The following is a 20868-nucleotide window of genomic DNA, read 5'->3' as shown; positions in this document are numbered from 1 at the left end:
GCAAAGTACTTGTTAAGTTCTCCTGCTATTTCCTTATCTCCCATCACTAGGCTTCCAGCATCAGTTTGAAGTGGCCCAATGTCTACTTTTGCCTGTCGTTTGTTTCTTATGTATTGAAAGAAACTTTTACTATCATTTCTAATATTACTGGCTAGCCTACCTTCATATTTGATCCTCTCCTTCCTTATTTCTCTCTTTGTTATCCTCTGTTTGTTTGTTTTTGTAGCCTTCCCAATCTTCTGACTTCCCAGTGCTCTTGGCCACTCTATAGGCTCTCTCTTTTTCTTTGATAGATTTCCTGACTTCCTTTGTCAGCCATGGCTGTCTAATCCCTCCCCGGATAATCTTTCTCTTCTTGGGGATGAACCTCTGTACAGTGTCCTCAATTTTACCCACAAACTCCTGCCATTTTTGCTCTACTGTCTTCCCTGCTAGGCTCTGCTTCCAGTCTATTTTCGTCAGTTCCTCTCTCATGCCCTCATAATTACCTTTATTTAACTGTAACACCATTACATCCGATTTTGCAGAACTGCAGATGATGGAAATGTAAGTCAAAAAGAGAAATTGCTGGAGAAACTCAGCAGGTCTAGGGGCATCTGTAAATAAAAAAGCAGACGCAATTCTGATGAAGGGTTATTGGACCAGAAATATTGACTCTGCTTTCTCTCCACAGATGCAGTCAAACCTGTTGTGTTTCTCCAGCAGTTTCTCTCTTTACTTCAAAAATATTTCCTTGGTTGTGGAGCAATATCCTGAGACTGCAAAAGAAGCTATATAAATAAAAGTTCTTTCTATCAATGTGAGATGTGCTGCAGCATTTCTGGAAGACCGATATATATGTTTTTAGGAGAAAATGAGGACTGCAGAGTCTGTCGATGTTTGGTATTAAAAGGGGTACTTCCCCAAAAAGAAAAATCAGTAGAAACTGGTGTAAAACTGTAAGTGTGTCCACTTACACTATAAACAGAGTAACTGGGTTGTGGTGGAGGTAACCAGTAAATGTAACTAGAATTAACAGTGGCTGAAATATATTTGCAGGCCTCAATTATGACTGTTTTTGAAATACCAGCGACAGGTAACATGTGAATTGATGACTGACTGCATGGCTGGAGGTAATGTGTCAGATCAGTCTTTTTTCATGATGTGTGCCATTTGTTGTCACACTGACTAGGCAGATGCAGGTCAATCTGATGGCTGTGCAGAGCAGCCACCCTCACTTAGTTAGTCAGTCATTCTCAGGGACCCACACTTAGCCTCACTCACTCAGCCACTCACCTTCATTTATTAAGCACCAACTACTCAGATTTCTTCAACAATAGCTCTCCATCCCTCAAACTTCTCACCTTGAAAGAGAAGTGGGGGTGGCGGAGCGGCTGTATAGCAACACCATTTTCTCCAGGTTCGTCCTTAAATCACACTGCTGAACTAACCTGGAAAAATATTTCTGGGCCATCATTACTGGGTTAAGATACTGGAAGTTCCTATTTACAATGGGACGACCATCACCTCAAAGTCTGCAATGATTCAAGAATGTAGCCCACCAACTTTCTGAGAGCAACTGGATATAGGCAATAAATGCTAGTTGTGCCAACAACTCCTTATATTGTGAATGATATTAAAGAAAAATCAATTCATAATCTTAATCATGAGCTGTCTTGTCAATGAACTGCTATATAATTTTGCACTACCTAGCAAAGATTGATTAATATACAGCAAGTCTTGTGTAAACACTGTGAAAAGGTACTGTGCTGAGAACACAATGACTGATTCTTATCTAAACAAGTGGCCATTTAAAATGCTAACGTGGATTGATTATGGAATCGAAGGGGACTATTGGATAAGCAGTAATTTTGATAACTGACTGCCAATTATCAACCATTACATTTAATTCGAATAAAAACAAAATACTAAAAATGCTGGAAATCTGAAACAAGTACAGAGAATTCGGAAGTAACTCAATAAGTCTAGCAGCATCTGTGGAGAGGGAAATAGAGTTAACATTTTGAGTCAAATATGACTCTTCAGTTCTGAAAAAAAGGCCATATTAGACTCAAAATGTTAACTCTCTGCTTTTCACTCCACAAATGCTGCTAGACTTGCTGAGTTTTTTCCAGCATTCTCTGTGTTTATCACAGATTATTCACTTGGAACAAGTTTTGGAAGAAAGACTTCAATTCAGTTTTAAACCATCCTGGATCTTGGACTTGACTGAAATCTGTGGACTTGAGCAAATTATTCCTTGTTGTTCCTCTGATAGGCAGCTCAGTCACTAGAAGCTTCTGACCTTAAGTTTATCTAAAACTTCAGAGAGTTAACTCACAGCTGCCAAATAAATTGCTTTAATTGAGTACTCCCATTCTGTCCTCTCCTCAGCCTCCAACTCTCTGCTAAGTAGAGCAGCTCATTATCACTTAATGAGATATTTTACAAACTTCCAGATCAAGACTTAGGTCAATATCTTCAGATCATAATCACTTCTGCCATTTATCTGGACAACAACCAAAGGCCACAATCCTGTCATGTCCATTCACACCTCCTGCAGACCCACCTTTCATCTCTTGACTTTTCTCATTATCACCTCTTTTATGCCTTGATTGTACCATTCTCTTGTGGTATTTAATTTCTCCTGCCTTCTAGCTCTTTACAGATCTCCCCTTCGGTTCTTCCCCTCTCTCCATCCCTGCACTCAAATGAAACTGTTTCAGCTCCAACTTTTAGCAGTTCTGATTCAAGGTAATCACCCTGAAAGATCAAGACTGTTCCTCACTTTATTCTCTATTTTTCTAATTCATTAATATGATTTTGCACTTCTGAAGGTCTGTAATGCTTGACTTTTTATTTCTTAGTTTGCTATTTTTTTCCCAATAATTTGTGCTCAAGAATCTGTACCTAGATCCCTTTGTACCTAAGATGGCACCATAAATGGTGACTTGTAAATTTTGTTTTGTACTTGTGTGTGTACAAGTGACAATAAAGCTCACCGATTCATTCACTAAATTCACTTCTCAGATGCTGCCTGTCCTGCTGAGTGTTTCCAGCGCATACTGTTTTTATTGCTGGCTTCCAGTAATTTAGAACTGTTTTGATGCAGGTTTTAGCTCTCGCAGTGTATTTCACCTGATGTAGCAATGCTTATGTTATCTATTGTAACGTAAGAAACTACTAAGTGGGTAATGCGGTATTGAAAGATCCAATAAATATTTGTTACAACACACTAATACATGCAAATGTTACATTGACAGGCATTCTGAATCTGAGCTAACATTAAACTACTTGGTTACAACAAGACAGCACATTGGAACATGGAAAGAGTAAGCTATTCAATGGTTTGAGTCATTCAATATAATTACGGCTGATCATCCAATTCAGTATCTTATTTCTGCTTCTATCATTGCGTGCTTCAAGCGACCTGTTTTAAGATAGTCTGAAAGCTCAAGGCACATGCTATGATGCAGTGAATGATAAGAATAGCATGTTTCTTAAAGATATATCAGATTAGATTAGATTCCCTACAGTGTGGAAACAGGCCCTTCAGCCCAACAAGTCCACACCGACCCTCCGAAGAGCAGCCCACCCAGACCCATTCCCCTACATTTACCCTTGACTAATACACCTAACACTATGGGCAATTTAGCATGGCCAATTCACCTAACCTGCTGTGGGATGTGCAAACTCCAAACAGACAGTTGCCCAAGGTGGGAATTGAACCCAGGTCCCTAGCGCTGTGAGGCAGCAGTGCTAACCACTGCGTGCTGCCCCAAATATACACAGTGGCTCAGTGGTTAGCACTGCTGCCTCACAGTGGCAGGGTCCCAGGTTCAATTCCAGCCATGGGTGACTGTGTGGAGTTTGCACATTCTCCCGGTGTCTTGAGTGGGTTTCCTCCCACATTCCAAAGACGTGCAGGTCAGGTGAGTTGGCCATGCTAAATTGTCCATAGCATGAGGTGTATTAGTTAGAGGGGGGGTGGGTTACACATTGGAGACTTGGTGTGGACTTGTTGGGCCGAAGGGCCTGTTTCCACACTCTAGGGAATCTAGTCCAATCTAATATACTGACATGCTAAGTGTGAGACACCAGTTTGACTTGGTGCCAGCCATTCAGCAAGTGAGAAATAACCATTTCATTTCCAAACCTCAACATGTGTTGGGGAATTGTTCAGAAAGAGTCATTTTTATCACTGCAAAGAAGAAGAAAATGAATAAGATTGCTGTAAATGCACCGGTTGTGCAGATTACTGTAAATAATTTTCAGGTTTGTGGTTTGGATTCCAGTGTAATAGTTTAAGCATTTAACTCAGCCAGTGAAAACAAGAATCACATGACACATTCCAAATGGTACAACATATAATGGTGAGGACTGCCTCATTCATCAAGATATTGGGCAAGTACAGATTGACTCCATATCACAGGGGACACACGATGTATGGGAGTGATCATCATTAAGGAATTCAAGTGGAATATTAAAGATAAAACCTGCTGGAATGGCATCGTCGCCAAAAGGTGGATGAGTAAAATATAAAAGGTAATACTAGATCTTACAATTAGCAAAGACCATCATATCACACACTCTCAATGCATTTATTTGTGTTATTTTACATAGATATTATACTATAGTTAAACCTTCCATAGAAATAGCAAAATCAGAAGTCACATTACATCAGGTTACAGATCATTAGATTTATCTGAAATCACATGCTTTCAGAGCACTGCTCCTTGGTCAGGTGATAAAGAAGCAGCACTCCGAAAGCTTGCGATTTCAAATAAACCTGTTGGACTATAACCTGGCATTGTGTGACTTCTGACTTTGTCCACCCCAATCCAACATGGCATCTCCACCTCCACTTCAGAGAAATAGCACTCACAGCCAAGGTAGATTAATTCCTCACACATGAACTGCCACAATCAGAAGATCAGTATATGAAACAATTATAAAACACCTCGAGAATGATAGGTACATGAAGTACACAATTGAGAAGACAAGCTTACATAGTGATGATTTTTTCTGAATGTACTGTGATTCAAATTAATTTGTTTGTTATGCCACATCGCAAGGCGGTTACAGATGAGGAAATCCTTTCAGACTATTTCAGTTTATTCACCCAGAAGGATCTTTAATTCACCCCATTGCAGATTCTTTCTCATAAATTTAAGCAGAACATGATCAAGTATTAATAACAAGGTGCCTGTCAAGTGTAAGAAAAGCACACATTGGTGTGTTGTATGGATTTTGTGCTCAAATTTATGGAGAGTAAGTAGAACCCAGAGGTGAATCTGATTTGGCTGACACTTGGATTAACACCAGAAATAAATAACCTGTGATTGAGATGTCTGGTCTATGGACTAGTCCAGGAGTTCTGCTCCTCTCATAATGAATAAGCCTATATCAGCCCAATGTTAGAAAATTGGAACAGTTTGGAACATCATAACCAAGTTGTGAAGTGGGGGTTCGTGGAGCCGGTGGATGAATCTGTCAACATCGTAAAGAAGGTGAGGCAGGGTGTTGTCAGAGAATTGTGTGCTGGACAACATTCCAACAGGAGTTTGTTCGGAATGAAGGCCTCAAATAAAGAGCAATACAGCACAGGAACAGGCCCTTCGACCCTCCAAGCCTGTGCTGACAAATGTTACCCGTCCATTCTAGAACCGTCTTCACTTACAGGATCCCGTGTTGCTCTATTCCCTTTCTATTCATGTAGTTGTTTAGGTGCTTCTTGAATGCTGCTATTGTGTAATGTAGGAAAATCCAGAGCTGCTGGTCACTCTGATCAGAACATGTTGCAATGCAAGGTATGTGATATACAGAGGAACCTCAATTATCTGGCATTCGATTATCCAAATATCGGATTATCCGGCAAGATCGCAAGGTCCCGATGCTTGGCTAAATGATATTATTCAGCATTCAATTATCCGGAATTCGATTAACTGAACAAAATACTCCTTGTCCATTTCTTTCGGATAATCGAGGTTCCTTTGTATAAGCATTTTAAAGTTTGTATTTTGAACTAGTGGCACATGGCTTTTGTTATATGTCTAAGAAGGGGTTTCATGATTTCCTTGTAAGGATTTTCAATCTATGGCTTATTAAAGACAAGTGGGAGAGGTATTGTTTTTGAGAGATATTGGAAATTTCTTTACATTGGGAGAGGTTTTACGGGTGAACAAAGTAAACAATGCACAGGGTTTCAATTGGAAGAATCCTAAATCATTGGGTTTGTTGTTTGGCTTAAGAAAGCACCAATAATGAGGCAAGTCTTTTTGGTTTTGGGTTTTCAGAAGTCCTGGTTGACGTTAGATGTGCAAACAGTTTCTCTTAAAAAAAAGGGAGATAATTTAGACCTGCTACGGAATAAGTTACCTCAGTATAAGGATTTTAGTTTTAAATTTCCAGACCATAAGTACTTGGTTAAAATCCTAAAGGAATAACTTGCAACTGAGAAAGTCTAAGCTCAACTGTATGAAGAATCAAGAAAGGCACATGGATAGGCACATGGAAAGGCACATGGAAAGGCACATGGAAGTTAGTTCAACGAAGGGTATATGGGTTAGTCTGATCTTAGCGTAGATTAAAAGGCTGGCACAACATCAAGGTCTGAAAGGCCTGGACTGTGCTGTACTGTTCTATGAAAGATAATCAGATTCAGAAACTGAAAATTTCAGCATCGGTTAATTAAGCCCTACAGATATGATAGATAATGAAATTCTGTCTAGTGTGAGTACTGTAATAGGATACTTCAATATTGATAGGGACTCCCTTAGTGGGGTAGAATTTGTTAGGTGCATCAAGCAGGGTTTCTTGAAATGATATATAGCTATTCTAACTAAGGAAGGGAATGTCCCAGACACTGTTCTGGGGAATACATCTGGCCAGGTGATTTCAGCTTCAGTGGGGGAGCATTTTCAAAACAGTGAATATAATTCTGTAAGTTTTAAGATAGTTATGGATAAGTATAAGACTGGTCCTTGGGTGAAAGTGCTAAACTGGGGAAAGGCTAATTATCATAGTATTAGGCAGGAACTGGAGAAATTAGATTAGGGGCAGCTGTTTGAGGGTAAATTCACATCTGACACGTGGGAGCCTTTTAAATGGTAGTTGATCATAATTCAGGACTAGCATGTTTCTGTGAGGATCAAAGATAAGGACAGCAAGATTCAGGAATCCTGAATGACAAGAGATATTGAAAGTTCATTCAAAAATAAAGAAGAAACATATGTAAATTGATATCCGAGGCCCTTGAGGAATATAAAGGAAGCATGAAAGAACTTAAACAAGGAATAATGAGGGCTAAAAGGGGCCATGAAACGGTCCTTAAGGAAAGCTCAAGGCATTGTATACACATATTAGGAGCAATAGTGTCGCTAGGGAAAGGAAAGGTCCACTCAAACACAAAGGAGGGAATAAATGCATGCAGTCAAAGGAAGTGAGTGAAGTACTTAAGAAGGATTTTGCATTAGTATTCACCAAGGAGAAGACATGGATGATGGTAAGTTTAGGGAGGGGGCATGTTGATATTCTATGGCATGTCAATATTAAGGAGGTGGTATTGGGTGTCATGAAAAACATTAAGATAGATAATATTGAAGTAAGATTCCTTCAGTCTGTTTCTGTGCTGTAGTTCTATATGACTCTATCAGAATGGGAAACTACATATTAATGAAGTGAGATTGGGTCCACCAAGCAGATAGAAACTAGATATCAACAATTCATGGCATGACAGTCACCTGGCAATTCCAGCTCACTGCTTGATCCTCTGGACTTCCATCTTGGGCCCCTGGCACTATCATCTCAGGGCAAGCCCCAAGGACCTTGGCATCTGACATGCACTAGCTTAATTGCATCATCTTCATGCACATCTGTGACCTATGTCAGTATGGCTGTGGACTTCAGTGCTGCACTTTGTAGCACTCATCTCTCACTTTGCACACAGGGACAAGAAGCCAACTCATGGACTGGACCAACCTGCACCTCAGGGGTGCTCAGTTGTTCTCTTCATGATAAGGTGAATGACAAAGGTCTTTTCTCAAGAGTGGACAAGTATGAGGCATATATTTAAGTTGAGAGTAGAAGGATTTAAAAAGGACATGGTGGGCAGGGGCAACCTTTTTACACAGAGAGTGGTTCATATGTATAATGAACTGCCAGAGAAATTGGTGGATGCAGGTACAGTTTTAACATTTAAAAGACATTTGGATAAGTTCATGTATAGAGTCATAGAGATGTACAGCACGGAAACGGACCCCTCGGTCCAATCCGTCCATGCCGACCAGATATCCCAATCCAATCGAGTCCCACCTGCCAACATACAGCCCCTATCCCTCCAAACCCTTCCTATTCATATACCCATCCAAATGCCTCTGAAATATTACAATTGTACCAGCCTCCACCACTTCCTCTGGCAGCTCATTCCATACACGTACCACCCTCTGTGTGAAAAATCTGCCCCTTAGGTCTCTTTTTACTTTCCCCGCCTCACCCTAAACCTATGCCCTCTAGTTCTGGACTCCCTCACCCCAGGGAAAAGACTTTGTCTATTTATCCTATTCATGGCCCTCATAATTTTGTAAACTTCTATAAGGTCACCCCACTGCTGCCTTTTTTAGTGGGCGGCACAGTGGCTCAGTGGTTAGCACTGCTGCTTCACAGTGCCAGGATCCCAGGTTCAATTCCAGCCTTGAACAACTGTCTGTGTGGAGTTTGCACATTCTCCCAGTGTCTGCATGGGTTTCCTCCGGGTACTCCGGTTTCCTCCCCCATACCAAAGGTGTACAGGTCAGTTGAATTGGCCTTGGCAATGCACCATAGTTGTTAGGTGCATTAGTCAGAGAGGGGTGGGTTACTCTTCGGAGGGTTGGTGTGGACTTGTTGGGCCGAAGGGCCTGTTTCCACATTATAGGGAATCTGATCTCTAGGGAATCTAATCTAAAACACAGCCCCAGCCTGTTCAACCTCTCCCTATAACTCAAATCCTCCAACCCTGGCAACATCCTTGTAAATCTTTTCTGAACCCTTTCAAGTTTCACAACATCTTTCCAATAGGAAGGAGACCAGAATTGCACACAATATTCCAACAGTGGCCTAACCAATGACCTGTACAGCCGTAACATGACCTCCCAACTCCTGTACTCAGTATTCTGACCGATAAAGGAAAGCATACCCAATGCGTTCTTCACTATCCACTCTACCTGTGACTCCACTTTCAAGGAGCTATGAACCTGTCCTCCAAGGTCTCTTTGCTCAGCAACATTCCCTAGGATCTTACCGTTAAGTGTATAAGTCCTGCTAAGATTTGTGGAAAGGTTTGGAGGGATATTGGACAAGGACAGTTAGTTGGGAGTGTTTTTGTTTGGGAACATGGTCAGTGTGGACTGGTTGAACAGAAGGGTCTGTTTGCATGCTGTATGACTCCATAACTAGGAGCCAATTCAGCCCCTTCAGCCTGATCCACCATTTGATATGATCATGGCTGATCTCATTGCATCCTCATGATCTCACCTCCAATTTCTAGTCCACACTCTCAATCCTTGAACCTTTACGAATTAAACATCCATCTAATTCCTCAATATCCCTGCATCCAGCACATTCTAGGCTAGTGAAACATCTCAAACTTTTCCCAGGTGTTAAAACGTCACAGACCTGCAAATTTAATTGTCTCTCGAGACATGCTCTGCCCTGATCTACTATGTTTGTTTCTCCAGCAATTTCCATTTTTATATCAGAGAAAGGGTAATGCAGATGATTTCCCAGAAATTGGGAATGATGAAGGAACAGCCAAACCTCACTATAGTCCAAAAGTTTAAAACAAGGTTCAATGCTGACAGTGTCCAGATCCTACCTGTACATTAGTAATCTGGAGGGTACCGTTATCCAGCATGCTAATGCGAGGGTCGTTACCAAGGATCCTCTGCCCATCTTTCAACCAATGAACACTGGGAAGAGGGTTCCCAATCACATGACACTGAAGCTGTGCTGTGGAGTCAACGGCGAATGTCTGGTTAGTGGGGCCTTGGCGGATGATAGGTGGTATCCAATCTGAAGAGACTGTAACAGGAGAAGGTGAGAAGTGAAGTTAAATATGACATTTATAAAGCTGGTGTTAATGCACAATGTCACACAAGGAGCTGCAAAAATTGAACAGTATGCTCCACAAGGACATGTACACACTGTACATTGAGCTACATGAAGGAATATTGGATAGATCAAGTTTAAACAGGGCCTGCATTCAAACTGAGGAATGCATTACACAGATGGCAAAATACAGTACTCAGTGTGTTACACAGGGAGGTGTACAGCCTTAACAGGCTGCTGTAGACACACAGCTGTATGCATTGAACAGTATGTTACACGGGGAGCTGTAATGCACTGAACAGTGTGTTACACAGAGAACTGTGCGTACCGAACAGTATGTTACACAGGGAGCTGTAATGCACTGAACAGGGTGTAACACAGGGAGCTGTGTGTACTGAACAGGGTGTTACAGAGGGAGCTGTAATGCACTGAACAGGGTGTTACATAGGGAGCTGTGTGCACTGAACAGGGTGTTACACAGGAAGCTGTAATGCACTGAACAGGGTGTTACATAGGGAGCTGTGTGCACTGAACAAGGTGTTACATAGGGAGCATTGTGCACTGAACAGGATGTTACACAGGGAGCTGTAATGCACTGAACAGGGTGTTACACAAGGAGCTGTGTGCACTGAACAGGGTGTTACATAGGGAGCTGTAATGCACTGAACAGGGTGTTACATAGGGAGCTGTGTGTACTGAATGGGGTGTTACACAGGGAGCTGTAATGCACTGAACAGGGTGTTACACAGGGAGCTTTGTGTACTTAACAGTGTGTTACACAGGGAGCTGTGTATACTGAACGGGGTGGTACACAGGGAGCTGTAATGCACTGAACAGGGTGTTACACAGGGAGCTGTGTGTACTGAACGGTGTGTTACACTGGAAGCTGTAATTCACTGAACAGGGTGTTATACAGGGAGCTGTAATGCACTGAACAGGGTGTTACACAGGGAGCTGTGATGCACTGAACAGGGTGTTACACAGGGTGTTACATAGGGAGCTGTGTGTACTGAACAAGGTGTTACACAGGGAGCTGTAATGCACTGAACAGGGTGTTACACAGGGTGTTACATGGGGAGATGTAATGCACTGAACAGGGTGTTACACAGGGAGCTGTAATGCACTGAACAGGGTGTTACACAGGGAGCTGTAATGCACTGAACGGGGTGTTACACAGGGAGCTGTGTGTACTGAACAGTATGTTACACAGGGAGCTGTAATACACTGAAAAGGGTGTTACATTGGGATCTGTAATTCACTGAACAGGGTGTTACACAGGGAGCCATGTGCACTGAACAAGGTGTTACACAGGGAGCTGTGTGCACTGAACAGGATGTTACACAGTGAGCTGTAATGCACTGAATGGGGTGTTACACAGGGAGCTGTGTGTACTGAATAGTATGTTATACAGGGAGCTGTAATGCACTGAATGGGGTGTTACACAGGGAGCTGTGTGTACTGAACAGTATGTTACACAGGGAGCTGTAATGCACTGAACAGGGTGTTACACAGGGAGCTGCAGACACGGGTTTTGTTTGACTGAATGGTCTATAAGATGGGGGAGCTGTCCAGCTGTCCGGACAATTCGAGCAGTGTAGAATGAGTGGTGAGTCACTTAGATGCAGCAAAGCTATTGGAATGGTCAACTGCAGGACATGATGAAGGGAAGGATTTTTCAACAAACTAATAGTGTCAGCCCAAGGCAACACTAAACAGAGAGGACAGCCTGACAGGATCACAGGGAAACTGATTGACTGTTCTCAGCTGTGCTGCTCTGGGTGTTGTTTCTTCAAATCGACTTTATACTGTCAGCTGAAAGGCTATGGAAATGGATTGGTGTCATCCTCTATCCCCCTCACATTTCCATAGGCACTGGAACTTGGTTCCTTTCACACCGCATGACAGTTTAAACCCCCATGCAATAATTTAAAAATTCAATTAACAGTGAACATTAATTGACTGCCCCTATAAGGTATGATTTGTTTCTACAAGCAGCCAGTTTCAGAAAATGTCTCCAATTAAACCAACATCAATCACATTTAAATTTTAGGCATAGCATTTTAATAAGTTACCGATTTTATAAGCCGTCTTCAGAGCAGGCACATATGGTTTAATTCAAGTGTGTCTTTAATCGGTTTTATGCAAAATTTCTTAAGTTCCTTATTTCAGCTTTAATTAAGGTGCTTCAGTCAAAGTCAAAATGTCAAACACATTGGGGCTTTGCTCCAGGTCATTTTATTGAAGCTTTAATTGGAAACCCCAATTTGCTCCTCATTATATTCCAGTTATTAAATTATTTTACCAGAAAGCCTTGATGTTTCATTCTGTAGAAATGCTCCTCTGTTGCTGGCCAATTATTTCCCATGTTCAGGATTTAGTCTGCGTTCAGTTGGCTGCTTGGATCTGGGTTTGGCATGTTATGGATAGGCACAGTTAAAATATCAGCTGAATTCTCCTTTTACGAATATCGACCTAGCTGGTGCAGAGGAATCATGTCACAGTGACATTGAGGCGAAGCTTGAGCCTGTAGGTTTCCAGAAGATGTCCTCCATGTCTTGAACACAGTTCTGATTAAGTAACTTGTTAACATTCACTCCTCAGAGTCTGGAGCTCATATTACTACATGGTGGCAGTGGTGACTAGACTCATTGAATAGGAGACAAGTAGTGAGGAGCATCTATAATGAAGCCCAGGCAATATGTATGCTACGGTTAAAGGACTCTAGAAACAGGGAAATGATTCAAGAGACACCACTGGTGATAGGAGGCAGCAAACAACATCAAGGCCTATCTGCGGATAGGGAAGTCCTGCTCAAAAGCCAAAAAAGCATGGAAAAAGGCCCAGAGCAGTGTATCTGGAAGGTTTCCAGTAGAAGCAACTAGCCACGGTGAATAAAATAGCACTGTAGATTAGAAGACATGCTGGCATGGGGAGGCAAGGAGCACTCAGAAAATTCACCACTGGCAAATGTGCAAAGTAACAGGGTCAACGCTATTAACAAGTTTATAGAGAGCTGTGAGTGCCGAGAGACAGATCACGTCACTGCTGCAAAAGCAGCACAGAAAATTAAATTAAACACAGACCACAGCACCCTATAGATGTCCGGATCACTGGACATCAAGGGATGGGACAAATTCTTCCTGGGGTCACGGCAGGCCCTCTGTAATATTGTAGGCACTCCTGTCTGCAGGGACCCACAAGGTGAATACTGGAGATCATGGTTGGGGAAAGAAAACAAATTTTCAATTGGATAGAGAGGTAAATGGTTCTATCCTTTCATAATCCTGCGGCTGTGAGTGGGAGTTCGTTAAATTTGGGATACAGGAAGTATTAAAATCAGTGTTAGATTGAAGCTTGCATTTTGTAAGAGAGATCACAGAAACCCTGTTTGCCATTCCTAATGCTTCTTTTATAGGGAATCATGAATAGTTATGTGAAATCTACAATCCAGTCTCAGTCCTCTAGTCATGGAAACATCGAGGTTCCATTCAGTATACAAATAGAAACCCAAACTCTATGGCTGAAATGTGCCTTGGTGAAGCTTAAAGTTGAGCATTAAAAGGAACTCCAGCCCATCAAAATTATACAGGACTTGAAGCAATCTAACTGCCTCACAGCCACTGCTGATTTAAAAGTCGAGCTATTAGCAGTCACCTAAGATCACGCCTTAGAGACCGATAAAAGAAAGATTATGGAAAATTCCAATAAGGACAGTGCCAACAAGTTTGTGATTCAACACGGTACCTTGCCCCCAATGATTTCCCCAACCTCCCAGTAACTGCTGTGTGGGGAGGGTTAAAATTAACCATACGATGTCAGAGATGGGAAGGCATTCAATTCTGCAGGGCGAGCACTCTCATTCTGATGCATGAGACAACAATTAAATTGAATATGTTATTTTCTAAATGAAGCAGGAATAACTTGCATGACCATCGCTCATTCTGAATCACATGTAGCTAGAACTACATCCAGAGTGACTGGTTGTCTCCCTCACCCAACTGAAATGGTCTTATTCAGGTCAATCCAAGTGGCAGGGTTAACAGTTGCAGTTATGTCACTATCCTACAGATAGTTAAGTCCAGATAGACAGGACCTGGACATCTAGGAGAAAGTGAGGTCTGCAGATGCTGGAGATCAGAGGCAAAAACTACACCAACCAACTTCACAATATTGATCTGGCTACAGTCACACTACACTGAACAATTCACCAACAGAGATGCCAATACAAATTATGTCATTAATTTCCATTTATGTGGCAATTGCTGGTTACTTTTAATCTCAGTGAAATGTGAATGTGTCATAAAATAGACAACTAAGAACACAGGAATGGGAGTGGACCATTTGGCTCCGCGAACCTGTTCCATCATTCAATGAGATCACCACTGATCTAATTTCAGATGCCATAAAGTTGCAGGGAACACAACTCCCAACAATATCATGTTTAAAATTAACAAAAATCCAGCCTCAACTGCCACTTGTGAAAGAAGTTACCAAACATTTATCAGCCATTGTGTGGAACGGTTTCCAAATTTCAGTCCTGAAAGAACAGGTTCTAATTCTTAGACTGTGTCCCATTGAGCTAAAATACCATCAGCAGAAACAGTTTATTTCTGTCTAATCAATTTGTTTTCCGTGATGCCTTGAACACTTTGATCTCCTAATCTTTCCAAACTCCAACGAACATAAATTGTGTGATCTCTCCTCCTAATTTAATCCTTAGAATTCAAGTGTCGTTCTGGTGTAGTTATTGGTTCAACATTATCATTCAAACTGGAGAAACAGGGTGGCACGTTGGCTCAGTGGTTAGCACAGCTGCCTCACAGCGCCAGGGGCCCAGGTTTGATTCCATCCTTGAGTGATTGTCTGTGTGGAATTTGCACATTCTTCCCGCGTCTGCGTGGGTTTCCTCCGGGTGCTCCAGTTTCCTTCTGCAATCCAAAGATGTGCAGGTTAGGTGGACTGGTCATGGGGAATGCAGGGGTTATGGGGGTGAGTCTGGGTGAGTTGCTCTCTGGAGGGCTCTTGTTGAATGAATGGGCTGAATGGCCTGCTTCCACAGTGTACGGATTCTAAACAAAGCTGTGAGAAGAGCCTGACTTTAGATAGAGCATAAATACCATCTAAACTGTAAATATCGTCTCACAGTGAATAGCTGCTGGAGGAGCAGTAACTTAACATTATCCCAGCGAAATGGTACTCAGTTAATCTAGTTTTGTAATGATACTGATTGACGGAGGATGGTAGTTCAGGATGCTGGGAGAACTTTCTTCACACATCAAACCTTTGAGATCTGCATGTGCTGTACACAGAAGGCTAAGGGTGTAACTGTGTAACTCTACCTCTGTACTGTAGTGGAGTTTCACCTTGGATTATGGCCATGAATGTGGTGCTCAAATTTAAACCCTCCTGACCCAGCACAATGAGTATGATCAAGTCATCCAAATCATTGTGGTTATCTGTTTGTTTTTAAGATGGTGTGTTGTTTCATGCAGCCAATAATATCCTTCTGTCTTTTTCATTGTACATTATTTCTGCTATTCCCCTCTGTGGAATTACAGGAGGTGGCAGGAAATAAAAGAAATTTATGATGTGCTTTAATTCTGCTCTTCTCCTGTTTATGACATTTTTTCTTCACCTGGGAGTATTAACAACCTTGTTGCATTTGTCTCTACCTCATAAACCAAATCCGATAGCAACAGTAATCGTGAAGTCTACAGCTACAATCCCATCCACCCTGTTGTCTGGGTTGTTAAAGTTAATCCCAGCATCCCCATCAGCTGTCTTGCAGTGAGCAGCCAACTCAGTACAACCTGAGGTAGGAACCCTGAATCCCCCTTCTCTCTCTGGCTTGGAATCATTTGAGCAATCCCCTCAGGTTATTGAATGCTCTTTAAGGGTGAGATCTCTTCAAAGTCTCCACTGGTTGTAAAGCACTTTGGGATGTCCTGATGTTGTGAAAGGTGCAACATAGATGCAAGCTTTTATGTTCCTTCAGAGAGCTGGATTTCTTTTTGATACCTACAAATTTTAACCTTTTGGAGAGCACACCTTTAATACCAGAAACCAGTTGCATACAGGTAACTGCTTTTTAAGATGAGCTTTGTTATTTGCAATGCTCATTTCTCTTAATTGACTGGGAAAGATTTCTTTGAAGATTTCCAATGGAATGCCTGTACTCTGACAGGATCTACATTACTCAGAAGGCCCCAGTCAGAGACAGAAAGCCAATAGCAACTTAAACGTCTGTATGTGCTACTTGACAGGGATTACCTGAAAAATTCAAGACTCTGGCCTGGCTGAAAACCAAAAGGGCTCAACTCCTGAAATGGCCCCACAGTGGGCTCCTTCTGGGAAGGGATTTTGTTGCGATCAATGGAAATTGATTGTGCAGAGGGAGCAGTGACACAGTGAGGAATGAGATGGAGTAATTGTCAAATTGATTTCAGGCCGGTGAAACTGCAGAACGACTGGGCATTAAACAGCAGGGTAGTCAAGAAATAACAAGATTAACTTGGCACTTAATAGGGTCCAGTAACAGTTATGTTGCGTGCCACTCTACCTGATAAATAGGCCTTTTTGGAAGATGAATTATGACTTATAACTAGATTAAAATAAACCTTAATTATTAGCTGTGGAAGGATGCAGGAAGGGGAGAGGGACATGTCAGATTTAACCCTAGAGGTCACACTTACTTGTAGTTGTTGATATTACAAAGCCCGATATATCATCAATGGTGTACACTCAGTGACTCTCATTGGGTGAAACTATATTTTGAACGTTGCAGTCAAGAAAGGTTACACTGTTGGACGGAGTAAACGTATTAATACAGCAGTAATATTATGAAATGAGCGGACCAAGAAAAAAATAGTCAATATAGTCCAGATCATTGTGGTCAACTGATGAAGGGGAATTTGCTTTCTCCAGTAGTTTGTGGCAAATATATATATATTTTTAACACACAAGTAATTATCACACCTCAGTTAAAATGTGGCACTCATCACAATTAAGGAGGAAGGTATTAGTGGGGCATCTTTAGAAGTGTTGCAGTGTTTGTATTTACATATATTCCCACATTGCAAGGGAAGGAGTACCAGGATTTTGACCCAGTAACATGGGAAAGACAAGGTTTTCTTGAGTGAAAGAAAGAAGAATTTTATTATTTGCTGACGCTGAGAAAAATATTTTTAAAATGATATCAAATAACAGATATAAAGTTTACTCAACGGGATTGCCTCATTTATAGGGAGAGAAAGAACATGCAGCTCAAAAAGGCCTGCTTTCTTGACTTTAAGCTGTTCTAGTTGAATATGAGAAATGACTGTTTGGTCAAAAAAGAGAGAAACCTTCTAAGTTCTTCTGTGAGAAATCCATTTTCTTTCACTGCTTTGCTCAGAAGTTGTTTTTCTGAAATACTGTTCATTCATACATCTGAGCTGGAAATGTGTTGCTGGAAAAGCGCAGCAGGTCAGGCAGCATCCAGGGAACAGGAGAATCGATGTTTCGGGCATAAGCCCTTCTTCAGGAATGGGGAAAGTTTGTCCAGCAGGCTAAGATAAAAGGTAGGGAGGAGGGACTTGGGGGAGGGGCGTCGGAAATGTGATAGGTGGAAAGAGGTCAAGGTGAGGGTGATAGGTCAGACTGGGGTGGGGGCGGAGAGGTCGGGAAGAAGATCTCAGGTTAGGAAGGCGGTGCTGAATTTGATGGATTTGACTGAGACAGGGTGGGGGGAGGGGAAATGAGGAAACTGGTGAAATCCGAGGTGAAATTCATACATCTGGCCAGGTGACTAAGAGGGCCATCTTAAAGTCAACCTTTTCTTAAAAAATATTTTAGTCCATGGAAGGTTCCAGGTATTAAAATTAGATGACAGGAGTCAAAAATTGATGGTCATTTTTTTCCAATCTACTGAACACAGAGCATGATTCTGAACTCTAGCTTTCTATTCTTACTAGAAGAGGAGCTTTTTTCAAAAGCTCTTCACAACCTGTAAGAGTGATATTTCAAGGCTTTAAAACAGATTGAGGATTTAAGGTGTAAGATTAAAGGTCATGAATTCAAGTGCATGAAAGGGAGATCCAAGATGGCGGCAACCCAGCAAGTCTGAGTCTGTCGTACTCCACCCAAAACTCGGGCAAAGTGGGCTACCTGCTTCCACCACACCTTCCAAACCATTCAAAATAACTTTTACCTAATTAATTTGGTCATTCTGCATCAAACTTGAGTAGTTTGGTGCAGTGGTAAAATGACTAAAGGAAAGAATGCCTGAGCTCACAGCAGGTTGGAACCCCTCCCCCACCCCCATCAGCAGCAGCAGAGATGTCCATGGCCGCCTCGGGGGACTTACGTACGGTGGCGAGCCTGTTCTCTGTAATTAACAAGCTGCAGGAGAAGATTGACGTTTTTTTCATCTAAAGTCCAGGTGGGAATCGCTTTCTGCTGCGCTGCAAAAGCACGACCGAGATATTGAATAGCTCGAACGTCGTGTTGGAGGGGCAGAGCTAAAGGCCATGACCTCGGAAACTGCTGCAGAGTGGGCCGTGGGCCGGGTCTGGGCTCTTGAGCAGCGAGTCCAGGCCTTAGAAGAACACATCGACTACCTTGAGAATCACAGTCGCCTATAAAATATTCGTTTGCTGGGCCTTCCCGAAAGGGAAGAGGAAGGCCAGCTTGCAGTCTTTTTGGAGCAATGACTCCCTCAGATATTGAAGCTGGAGTCTGGGTCAGGCCAGGTGTGGGCAGAGTGGGCCCACTGGGTTGCTATACGCAGGCCGGGGTTGGATCAGCGCCCCCGCCCGCTCCTGTTCCGGCTTCAGTGTTACAGAGAGAAGCAAATGCTCCTGGAAGCCTCCAGAACCCTTGGGAAGGATCGCCAAGCCATGACTTATAAGGGATTATGCTGTTCCAGAATTTCTCCCTAGCTTTGGTCTGCAAGAGCAGAGTGTTTGATGAAATGAAGAAGCGTCTAAGGGATTTAAACATCCAGCATTCCTTGCGTTACCAGCGACACTGCATTTTAGCCATGAAGGATCCACCTATAACTTTGGATCGCCGGAGAAGGCCAAAGAATTTTTGGACGTTCTTAAATAGACTGTAAGAATTAATCCATGTGGTTAATGATGCTGTTTTGCCCCCCCAGTCTACCCTTTTTTTTCTTAAAATTTCCTTTATTGTTTAATATCATCTCCGGGGGTAGGAAGGGAGGCCTATTTCTTCTCCAGTATGCAATTTCCTTTTTATTTATATAGGCTGGGTGGTTTAGTTGATTCATGTGGGGGGAGGGCGTTTACTTTGTCCTACCTCTTTCTTAGAATGGGGTTTTCTTTTTCTGTTATTATACTTAGTTATTACCTGCTGAGATGATAACTTTATAGTTTTATATGCTTATACTTGGTATTATCTTTATTAAATGTATCTAGGTGTTGGTGTGGGTGGGGAACTCACTTTCAACTTTAGCTTTATAGTACACTTGAATTTCTTTATTTTACTATGTGGTGCCTGGGTTTAGGGAGAGGATACGATGGGTTTGCTGACAGGAAGTGATGCCCCCTGGGAGTAAGGGGGGAAATCTCCTTTTAAATGGGTTTTATATTTTTCTTATTTAGAAATAGTTTTTTATTATATCGCCGTGAGTGCATTAAAGAATTTCTATTTTTGTGCATTTTCTACAGTCTATGCTCGGGGTATTTTGGATGGGGTTCTTCCTCTTGGAGTGTCTCGGACTTGCCTGGACAATAATGGTTCATCATTTGATGAAGTGGTGCACCTGGAATGTCAAGGGGAGTAATTCACCAATAAAAAGGAAGAAAATGCTATCAAACCTCAAAAAAGAAAGGGTTGATATAGCTCTCTTATGGGAGACACAATTACTGGATAAAGAGCACTTGAAATTACAACAGGAAGGATTTGATCAGGCTTTCTTTTCATCTTTCAGTTCAAAAAGTAGGGGAGTAGTCCTTCTCATTCAGGAGAACATTCCTTTCAAAATCTTAAGTCAGATAAAGGATGAATCTGGACGGTATATACTGATCAAAGCCCTTATAAATGGAAGGGAGTATGGGATTTTGAATCTTTATTGTCCGCCAGCACACCCTTTCAAATTTACAACGGAAGCATTCTCCAAACTGATGGCTTTCGGGGCTTGTTACACAATTATAGAAGGAGATTTTAATTGTTTTATGGACCCAGAGGTAGACAGGTACCCAAGAGTACTGCGGGTATATCTCCTAGATCCAGACAATTGGTGGATTTGAATAAGGAGCTAGGATTAGAAGGTGTGTGGAGGTGTCTTCACCCACAAGGCAGAAATTTTTCTTTCTATTCTAATCCACGTAGAATTGATATGTTTTTTGCTCCCTCTACCTTTCTGAATTCCATACTATCCTGCAAAATAGGTAGTATAATAATCTCTGATCATGCTACTGTGTACATGGAAACCAAGACTAGGGACAATGAAACGACCCCCCAACATTGGCGTATGGACTCTTTCTTAATGAAGGATAGTAAATTCATACAATATTTTTCTCAAGAATTCAAAACCTTTTTGGAAATTAACTCAGGTACGGCCAGTAACCCAGTGATGTGGGAGACTATTAGGGCCTATGTGCGAGGTCTGATCATTTCATACTCGGCAACCCAGAAGAAACAAAAGGGAGAACAATAGCGTCTGCTCAAGGCTCGCTTGAAGGCAGCTCAGTTAGCTTATGTTGATAGGCCCTCTGTTGCTAAGTTACAAAGGATTACAGCCCTTAGGACAGCCCTGAATACTGCACTTACCCAAATGGCAAAGAGGGAAATATTTTCTTT

General features: G+C 41.9%; 1 protein-coding gene across 6 annotated transcripts in view; it reads right to left on the bottom strand.

The window, feature by feature from the left end:
• The window catches only part of robo3 (roundabout, axon guidance receptor, homolog 3 (Drosophila)), a 561002-nt gene that overhangs the window by 107429 nt on the left and 432705 nt on the right, over positions 1–20868 (bottom strand). For all 6 annotated transcript variants that reach the window (XM_043676839.1, XM_043676843.1, XM_043676840.1 and 3 more), the window contains one exon: positions 9833–10038. In XM_043676839.1, the coding sequence (XP_043532774.1) occupies positions 9833–10038 (206 nt within the window). The remainder of the gene's footprint in view (positions 1–9832; positions 10039–20868) is intronic.

The sequence above is a fragment of the Chiloscyllium plagiosum genome, chromosome 35, assembly GCF_004010195.1.
Source record: "Chiloscyllium plagiosum isolate BGI_BamShark_2017 chromosome 35, ASM401019v2, whole genome shotgun sequence".
Lineage (NCBI taxonomy): Eukaryota > Metazoa > Chordata > Chondrichthyes > Orectolobiformes > Hemiscylliidae > Chiloscyllium > Chiloscyllium plagiosum.
This window is presented reverse-complemented; position numbering and strand designations above follow the sequence as displayed.